The sequence below is a fragment of the Chaetodon auriga genome, chromosome 10 (genome assembly GCF_051107435.1).
Source record: "Chaetodon auriga isolate fChaAug3 chromosome 10, fChaAug3.hap1, whole genome shotgun sequence".
Lineage (NCBI taxonomy): Eukaryota > Metazoa > Chordata > Actinopteri > Chaetodontiformes > Chaetodontidae > Chaetodon > Chaetodon auriga.
In genome coordinates, this window is record NC_135083.1 from 4,044,332 (window position 1) to 4,054,467 (window position 10,136).

The following is a 10,136-nucleotide window of genomic DNA, read 5'->3' on the forward strand; positions in this document are numbered from 1 at the left end:
TCCTATGTCTTAAACGTGAACATGTATTTGCTTTTCTTTGTCTCTTATCATTACACTCTGGGAAACTACAGCTGGCATTTTTCACAATTTCCTGAGCTCGGATCAGCTGATGGGGAGTTGGAGCCCTTGAAAAGTCTAAATATGAAAATTTTCACTTTGATCTGAATTATGAGCTGGGAAAGCGAGGGGAGCACAGATGGCAGATCTGGGGGGGTTGGATTACAATAAACAGTGTTGGTTGGAGATTTACAAGAGGTAATATCTATCATCTGAGTTTAGGCAGAGTTGTCTGAAGGCCCTTCATCACAGAGAGAGGCTCGGATCAGAGTGTCCTCTCTGACTGAAACAGCCCTGCCTCCAGCTGGGATAATTGCTCAGGTCACTTGCCAAATTCAGCCATTAACTTTGATGACTGGAGGAAAGCATGAAACAAAGATCTGGCGGCTGAGGATCAAAGTCATGGCAGCTCCTCTCTTCCCCTTCCTATCTGGCTTCTTAAACAGCAACACGGTGAATTACACAAGGTGTTTCTCACAGAACAAAAGCATTCAGGTGACTCATGTTAAGATGCTGACTTGTGCAGCAGCTGCAGATAGTGCCACGATCGACGGCTGACTTGATGGATTTTCACTTACTGAGTCGCAGTCGGAGACCAAGCCAGCTCCTTGGTGGCGATTTGTGCAGAACTGAATTCATGGTCCACTTGTTTGGCACCATCTGCGCGTGCAATCCTGCTTGAAAAAGATCCCCTGCACCAGCAGCAGCTCCTCGCGGGTCTGTCTGTCGGGGTGGCAGGCTCAATGCTAATCACCCAGCAATGTTTAATTAGCAGTCTCCTCTATGGCATTCTCATATTCTTCCCATCTCCGCCGTCGCCCTCCTCTAACACGCACTGCGCGCAGCCTGCAGGATCTGGTCGGTGGCGAGCACAAAGCTGCAACTCACATCACGGCGAATGCGCGTAAAACAGTGGCCGAAAAGCATCCCTCGGTTTCACGCCACGAAAAGTTAACACGGGGCTAATAAGCAGTGAGTCACGGCTGCAAGCTGGACGCCGTGCTAAGCTGTAAATAACCTGTTGCTGGCTGCACATACGCGAAAATCTCCTCGACGTCCAACGAAGACGTCTGTCGGTGAAGCTCGCTCGGTGCCGGAATGAGATTACGAGGGGAAAAAACCTTCTTCAAGGCCCTTAAAGCGTCAGATCCGCGGATGGAGCTCCTTCTACCAACTTTACGCGACGTGCTGCTCAAGTTGACCGCATTTTGTCCGCCGCTTCGCCTCGCCGCCGTCTCTGATTAACCATCGGCTCCCCTCCATTCATTCAGACAACCTGGATCCACAAAGACTCGATGCAGTTTCTCCCTCAAGTGGCGCAGCGTTTCAGCTAGAGGCGCCAGACACGCTCAGCAGCAGACAGTCCGGAGGTGCGTTCACGGTCAGGCTGGTTTCAGCTGGAGAACATGGGGTCCGTCCCATAACCGGTGCGGAGCAAGTCAAAGCTGAAAGCAGTCAAAAACACAGAACACGTTAGCTATTCAAAGTACACGTCTTTCTTCATTAGACCGTAAATAAAGGGTAAATTAAAGCAGACATTTCCAGTTTCTTGTCAGTTTAACTTGCTGTCTGACAACCACGGATTTTGTGATTAGATTTACGCTTCAGTGTTCACACCTTCAAACAGTATTTCTCACTTTAAGGATGAAGAATAGCCATCAGTTTAACAAATCCATCAGTCTAACAGGGGTTTGGCTGGAGCTGCTGGAGTGTAAACTTCCCCAGGCCAAATAAAAAGCAGGACACGGTCGTTATCATTACTTTAAAGCCTGATATACTCTTGGCTCCCATCACACAGTGGATGTTCCAGTCCAAAACAGGTATATTTCTAATGTGAGCTGTTAGCTAATGACATTCCCCTTGCCTTTGGAAATAACACTTTACTGGGCACTAAGTTTGGAACATTCACTACTAATATTCAATAACTGATATTCAGGGTCTTTATATGGGTCCTACTTTATCACCTGATCTGAGGCCTGCAAGCCAGAAAACTGGGTTGTACACAATGTACAGAACATGTGAGAAATGGGGGGTTAAAAGGGTCCCAGCAGCTCATTTTTGTCCCGAGGATCCTTTACCGCGCTGCTCCGGCTATGCTGACATTGTTATTTTGTGTGGTTTCAGAAATCAAACGGTTCCGTGAAACCGTCCACTAAATCTGCCTGAATCTCCCACGTATTTTTCAACTGCACCGGGGGGATTTAGGCGGTCACACTGGCACGCTGCCTCTGCATTGTTACTTCACTCAGCACAATTGTCTTTGCAGGCAACAGATGCACCGTTTGTTGGGGAGGGAGGACATCGCGCAAGTCTGGCACAGATCAAGGCTTTATTGCCAAAACGAGGCTTACAGTTAAAATAGAGGCACACAAACGAGATGTCTGCTTGTTGGCAGGTGCAACTTCACTTTCTACCAATGACCTCATCAATAAATTGTTTTGGTTTTAATCCTGTTTTTTGCACAGTGCTAGGGCTAACATCTTGTGCTCTATTTCATTTACATACATGCTTTGTTTCCAGCTTTGAAGGCAGGTGACAACAGGTAAGTTTAACACACTCTAAGCTTTCAGTTGCAAATGGGAGCTGCGTCAAATAAATCCAAAACAAGTGAGGGAACTGTGTCTTTGACTCAAAAAGTCTGTGGTTTTTGCTCGCTTGCTCTAAACTCTAATTTGTTTTCTGCGTTGAAAAAGGATTTGTTATTTCTGATTTCTAATCTGGTCTGGTGGCACCTCTTACAGCGGGGTTTCTCTTTGGTTTGCATGAGGTCTATGGGAAAACATCTGACCTGACAAAGCCAAAACAATGACTCTGCCAAAATGTAGCTGTGTTGTGTTTGTCTGCTCCCACCCTCAATAAAGAGGCGGGGAACAGCGAACAAAGAAAAGCGAGGGGGCAGAGAGGGGATGTTAAAACAGCCCACTTAACAAATTAGCAATTCTTCACCGTGTGAGTGGATGTTTACGACCGGGTCCCCCTTTAATTCCTCCAGTCAGATAATTTGAAGGTCAGTCCACGTGCAGTTACGAGTCGTTCAGACGAGGGAAGTCATTTCTTAAATGAGTCTTGTTCTTGAGGCATTATGAAACATTAAAGTCATTACAGGTCAGTGTCTCGACAGCCTTTGCTGCAGTTTTCCTGCCCTCCGGTCTTTTCTAACAGAGCATCTGCTACTGTTCAGAGCTAAATCTCAACATCCATTTGCTGCCCCCTAGAGGTCCACAAGGTAGCACCAAGAAACAGAACTAGTGTTTTATCTTTTATATCCCACAAAAGGCCTACATAAAAAATCGTAAACATGTTGCTTTTACAAAACATCTTGAGTGACAAGTGCAGCAGCACCATCGTGTCCCTTTAACACAGAACCAAATGTACAACAGTTAAAGCAGTAAAAATAGAGCAATTTCAGTAAAACCTTTGACCGGCTTAAAAACACAATTCACCGGCAAAATGGGCTCCTTTCTTCTGTAAAACCATCAGATCCACAGAGATCGTCATGTGAACGATCCCGCCTGAACTCTGCCCTGCCCTCGTCTTTACTTGAATGTTGGCTTTCAGCATAAATAACATGAAAAGTCTTGGCAGTGGGAGTTTTACCTGATAACACAGCTGATACAAATGAACACACTCCCGTCTGAATCAGGGACGACGCTGCATCCTGTCATGTACTGATCAAACGGCCAATGGCTGTGAAACAAATAACACTGGTCTAACAAAGCACTTGAAAAAAAGAGCACAAAGTCTGAACAAAAGTTGTTTTTCATTTAATATCTGGCAGGTTTTTGTATTCATTTGCAGCTTTGGGATGCCACCTACAAAAAAAAAAGAGAGACACCAAACGAGAGCTTAAACTACCAAGGTGTGATACTGTCGTCTGTGTGACAGAAACAGTGGACGTTCCTTCACAGCGCCGTCAAATGTGGGTTTTAAGACATGGTGAGAACACCCAGGGTTTTCAGAGAGGAAGTCCAGTCACAGGAAGGCAGCCATCTCCTGCAGAGTCTGTGATACCGACCGCTCTGTCAGACTCAGTCTTTCAATAAAAAACCTTTCCGACTCCACCTCAGTTCTGTACATTCAAAGGCCAGTGCTGACTGACACCAGTCCGGCTGAGTAAAGGGCAATAAAGAGATGCTGTGTAGAAAACGTCATTACATCCCTATTTGGCTGGGTCTCGTCAGTCCCTTGAAGACTCGTAGCTTTCCTGCACCGGTGAGGTCAAAACTGTAGTCTGTGGTGACATAGGGCATCTCTCCTTCAAGGCCAGGCTGAAACAGACAAAGGTACCGTAACTCGTGGTGAGAGCAAGCTTTGGACAGATGTTGATGAATCACTTTAAATGCTGAAGCGAGGAAAGCAGCGTTGTTTGAAGTGTCTTCTCACCTGCGTCGTGAGTATGCAGGAAGGCAGCGATATCGCCCCCACGAGGAGACAGTTGACCTTTCGAAGGACCGAGGGATCTACAGGCGTGAGCAGGAAGTACAGACCTCGCGCCATGTCAACACCTCGAAGCACACCTGGAACACATCCTCATGTAAATACGCTGAATCCTGACGATTCAATCTGACAACCGAGACCAATGAGCTTACTCCAATGTTCTGTTTGGGGTTCACGGAGACCCCAGACCCTCTTTAAAGACACAACACTGATTCTAAAGTCAATGAAAACAGTTTCCCAAAGTGTTCCTGAGCTCATGTATTAATCTCCTTTATCCAATCATGTGTTCACAAGGTGGTGAACCTCACTCCATCCTCGCCTTTCATACCCAATCATGATACCATCACCTGCTACCAATCAACCTGTTTAGCTGAATGGATTAGCAAATGATCACATTCTTGTTCTTATGGTTTGATCTTCTTGATACTTCATGACTTTTGCTGATTGCTAACTGACCCCAAACATACATAACGTCAGTTAACAGTTAAAGGATCAAACGACATGTTAATCTGACCGTTCATATAAAGGTGAGGTGGTGTTACGTACCAAAGCCCACACATGGACAGAGGGGGGCCTGTGACAGCAGCACTGGGCCCCCCCTGCTTGTAACTTTGTCTCCCAGGCAGCAGAGTCCCACCAGACTGGCATTGGCAGCATAGAACATGTGACTGGGCATCACCTCGCAATGGATCACACCCAAAGCCACCGCTGTGTGAGGCACCTGTGGGCCAGAGGGAGAACGGTCAGGGCATCATTAACGCGCCACTTCTCAGCTGTATGATCTGGACCCAAGCAGATACAGAAAAGTGACGATTTGTGGTTTTACTGGGAGTTACATGCTGGGATTATTTCTGAACTGGGAGCAGTGACAAGTAAAATGTGCTGGTGCTTTTTTTTTGACTTTGGACAGAACTGACTTCCACCGCTTCCAGTATTTAAGCTAAGCTAATTGCTTGCTGGCTCCTGCTAAATGCTTAGTGTACAGACATGAGTCATTTTCCATCTCCTCATCTAACTCCCTGCAAGTAAGCGGATAACCATATTTCCCAAATTGGCTATTTCTGTAAGTGCTGGGACAAGCAGATACAGAATATGTGATGTGTGTGTGTTGTTAATGCCTTTAAAAAGTCCCTTGGGGAAGATTAGACTGATAATTAAATGGGAGATCAAATATACCTTTTTTTAATTAACGGTGCCACAAATCACTCACAGCATTGTACACTTTTCGAATCCTGATGCCACGATGCATAATTCAGAGGAGTGTCAACACACAAGTGCAAAATCAAGGTTCCCATGTACCTGGTACGGAGTGAGGCTGTGCAGAGGTTTAACTGGTCCAGGGTCTGCAGACTGCAGCTGACTCAGGTAGGCCAGCAGTGACAGCTCTCTGAGCTCATTGCTGCGCTGGTGTCTCCTGTCAAACACAACGCACCCACAGAACATGATGTGGCAATCAAAGAGCTTAGCCGTTAAAGCTAACACAGGCTAACAGTAGGTTACTTACGCTGTTCCTTGGGATGCCACTCCCTGAAACTCTGATTGTACAATAAGGTGAACGTAACTTTGGGGGGGAACGTGGCTCTCTGTGAACTCGTCCAGAGCGGTCTGGGCAGGTGGGTGCGTGTGGAAGCCGTGCGCCGTCCTCAGGAACTCTGGAGTGAGGGCGGGACACTGGGTGGTGCCACCGTGAGCGAGCTGGACGACGTGTGAGACTGGGAAGAAGCGGATCATGTCCACCAGCAGCTGGAATCCAAACCCTGTGGACAGTCCAGACACGCACATGTTCAGACACTGTTTACATTCAGTGTCTTTCTTCATATTCTCTCACTGAGGGCACTGAGCTGACCTTTGACCCAGCCCATGGTGTTGATAATGACGGGAGTCTCTCTGCTCTGGGAGCGTCTACGCCACAAGGACTTAAGGGATTCCAGGTAGCGGTCTAAGTCCGACTCGCATGTCGTCTGACCGTAGTAGATCATGTGCTCCGGTGTGCATTGATGTGTGAAAGGAGGACCTGAAAAATAACTCATCATTAATCCACTAATCCCACTGGGAAGAACAGTGCAGCAACAACACATGGAATAAATCTGTTCAGATAAATGTTACAGGAATAGTTCAACATTTTAGGAAACACGCAATATTCACTTTTTTGTTGATCGTAGATGAGAAAACCGATACCACTCTCACGTCTGTCCAGGAAATATGAAGCTACAACCAAGAAACAGTTTGGAGCATAACACCATTTTACACCTTGGTTTTTGTCCACATCGAACAAACACAGAACTTGTTCATTAGTGAGCTTCAAAGGTGCCTGTAGATAGATTTTCTCATGGTTGGACAGAGCCAGGTGAGCTGTTTCCCTTTGTTTCTTGATATAAAAGCAGTAACGTGTGTGAGACGTGATGTGATGTGACAAGAGGATAAAATCATACCCAGGAGTGGCTCTCTGACCGTCGACAACGAGAGGCAACCAGCAGGAGTGAGCTCTGTTTGGCCGAGGTCACTTTCCAAATAATCCACACTAGTTGTGCTACACACACACACAGACACACACACACACACTTAGTTTCTTACCAAAACACATTAGAACATACTATAATCTTACATATCATACTGACTACTGCGATGTCTGAGGATGAACTGTAATGACCTCTATAGGAACTTTATGTAAGTTAATGCAGCAAATTGTAACAACAAACAAATGAAGATCCAGAGTAATAGAGTACAACCAGCGATACACAACACAGGGATCATAACAACTTCAACACAAGATCACGTTAAGACAGACGCACTGTGAAAACAACATAACATATAGATCACCAAATATGACAAAATATCTCCATACATTTAATATACAGATGAGAACTTACTGATTTAGTAAGGTGTTGATGAGGGTGCGGATAAATGTTGACTTGCCAACATTCTTGGCACCACATACGAGGACGACTGCACAGCCATCCATGTCCCCTATGAATGAAGACATGTCCAATAATTTACCAGACTGAGTGTTTGTGCGCGTACAGACACTATCACACACAGAATACACAACGCTGCTGCCTTCATCCATCTGTTAAAATAATGGCGTTCTGTCATTCAGACATTGGTGCTGGATACTTGAATGTTTAAGGATTTATTCAGATGTGACAGGACTCTTACATAAACAGGCATGTTGCTTAAGCAGTGTTTGGCACCCGCGGCACAGAAGGGAGCGTTTCACCACAGTGTGAAGAGTGTTTTCTGTTCTCTCACAGGCTGCACCAGTGATGGATTTTTACATTTACTTTGAGGCCATAATTCATCACCATCATGAGCAAGAGGAACACTCACCCCTGCTTCTCAGAGTGAACCTCCTAATGAAGTCTTTCATCAATTTCACCTGTTTTAGAGGTCATTTTATGACTTTCTTCCGTTGCATTTAACCTCTGCAGACATGAAACCAACGTGTAAAACTGTCAAGACATTTACGCAACAAGGTGCAGGCCTAAAAGGAGCTCACCTCTGCAGGCACTGATCACCGTGTTGAGAGCATCCCTGTAGCTTTTTGACATATTCAGGCCCTCGACGGTGTGGGTGAGGGGAATCATACCCAAACCATTGAGTGGAGTGTCAAGAACAGCAAACATGAGTTCACTCTACAAACAAGCAGGAAAGAAAAGCTCCTGTTAGACATATGCAAGACTGATCATTCAAAATTACTTAGGTATTAACCAAACTGTATGAATGTGACAAGGTGAAGTATGACAGCAGCTTAATGTGAAGGATCCGTTAACTTACCACTGGGGGGCTGAACAATTCACTGAGATCTGTGAAGCTCGCTAGGAACCGTGTCAGAGGCGTCTCCATGGGCTCCAGTAGGATGATGGATGAGTTTGATGTCATCCTTTTTAGCAATTTCTTCTGTGACGCTGCATGACACACATTCAAAGGGGTTTAAGGACTGGAAATACAGCCCACACAATAATGGAGCTCAAATATCACTCTCTTATAACAGGTGAGCCGCTTGCGTGTTTACCTGATCGCAGATACTTTTGGAGGATGGGTGCAGCCTCCTTTCTGTAATCTCTGGTGAGATCAGAGCTTTCCAGTGCTCTGACGGTCAGTGGACAATGTGAAGCTGGGGAGAAGAGTGGATATGACTCCTGGCCTTCTTCAATGGTGAACCCCATCACTTCTACCCGACCATACAGACAGGTCAAAAAGCACTTCCCACGGAAACACAGGGTCTGCACGAGAGTCAGGTAATGCTCAGTCATAGAAACCATCTGAATCTGATAAAACATATGTCTTAATTATTGCCAGAACCAAAATATCCTGAAGCATACCTGATCCGTCTGCATGACAAGGACTGCGTGGTTTTGCCGATCATCTCTCTCTGCACAGTAATGGAGAGACTGTCCCTCCAGTCTAACGGGTCTGACGTCTTCTGATTCACCTGAGGTCTCCATGCTGTTCCCATGGATGGACTGGGAATATTCCTTCCAGTCCTGTGAGTCATTTGACTCGTTGTCCATTGTAAACACTGAACTTCCATTAGCCTGTGTGTGAGGCTTCTTAAATCCAGACTGAGGAGGGTTTTTCTTGGAGTCAGAGATAGACTTTGCTTTCTTCTTCAGCCTCTTGACGCTGGGTTTTTTCCTCACAGACGCCTGGTGCTCCTTTATCACCTTGGCCATGACAGGACTGGAGTTGATCTCTGAGGAACTGACAGGAGGCCTGCACCGTTTGCCTCTCACGTCCTTCCACTTCTGAGATTTAGCATGGCCCTTCACCTGTGTGGGTTTGTTCACCTTCATGATTCTGTAATTAACGATTATTCATGTGGGTGCCGGCGAAAGACCAAGTGGGGAGCCTGCAAAGGGTGATACATGACAATTAGCATCTAAAAGGACAGGTGACACCAAGACGTTAGCTCCCCCAACAAAGAACAACAGCACACGACTATTCCCCAATTAATTCAGCGACAGCAACATTTAATTTAAGAACATATTAGCCATAGCTAGCGTAATTGTGCAAGATATTTCGATAGCAGTTGAAGGCTAAGCTAACCACGAGCTAGCTAACATAACGCTATATATTTCTTAATCGTTGGTTTCCAAGTATGTGAGGCTGAGAAATGAATAAATACATACACATGATACAAAAAGGACCCAGCTGCCTAGATAGCGTGAATTTTAAACTTGGCGTGAAGTTAACAAGGCTACCGTCACCTATCACAGCCCTAAAAGAAATAGCTAGCTGCTAGCTAGTGCTGTTTCATGACCGATGCAGAAAACTTACCCCCTGCTTCTGAGAAAATAATGCAGATGTGTGGGGGTGGCCTTTAATGATTTAACTAAATGGATAATGTTAGGAATTGGCCAAAGTGAGACCAGAGAGCTGGCCAACTGTTACTACAACACTGCTAGCAAGCTAGCTTACATGTGTGAGCCACAAACAGACGCCGCTTCTAAGTGGTCGACAATGACTTTACCCGGAGTGTTATTATTTACGGCGAAGTTATTATGCAAAACTATTACTCTTTTTTACTGTATTCGCTGGAAAATAAAAATGAACAAAAAACATTGTGGCCACAGATAATCGTTTTGTCTGCAGGTATTTTATTGTTACTTTTGCGGATGTTGATATAATAATGTTGATGGACA

The 10,136-nt window shown here is 45.5% G+C and overlaps 2 protein-coding genes across 2 annotated transcripts in view; both read right to left on the reverse strand.

The window, feature by feature from the left end:
• Positions 1 to 1,441, reverse strand: part of plekhg5b (pleckstrin homology domain containing, family G (with RhoGef domain) member 5b) — a 66,885-nt gene extending 65,444 nt beyond the window's left edge. Inside the window, exon 1 of the mRNA XM_076741180.1 lies at positions 636 to 1,441. Within this exon, the coding sequence (XP_076597295.1) occupies positions 636 to 717 (82 nt within the window). The 5' untranslated portion in view covers positions 718 to 1,441. The remainder of the gene's footprint in view (positions 1 to 635) is intronic.
• A 1,074-nt stretch (positions 1,442 to 2,515) lies between these two features.
• On the reverse strand, positions 2,516 to 10,038 carry nol9 (nucleolar protein 9). Its single transcript, XM_076741188.1, has 13 exons — positions 9,772 to 10,038; positions 8,817 to 9,343; positions 8,507 to 8,717; positions 8,269 to 8,399; positions 7,991 to 8,126; positions 7,365 to 7,461; positions 6,927 to 7,024; positions 6,341 to 6,508; positions 5,999 to 6,251; positions 5,794 to 5,908; positions 5,041 to 5,215; positions 4,441 to 4,574; positions 2,516 to 4,325 (listed from the first exon to the last, which is right to left on the reverse strand). Exons 2-13 carry the CDS (start codon positions 9,285 to 9,287, stop codon positions 4,209 to 4,211), a joined length of 2,106 nt encoding a protein of 701 aa, XP_076597303.1. The 5' UTR covers positions 9,288 to 9,343; positions 9,772 to 10,038; the 3' UTR covers positions 2,516 to 4,208.
• Positions 10,039 to 10,136: the final 98 nt, after the last annotated feature.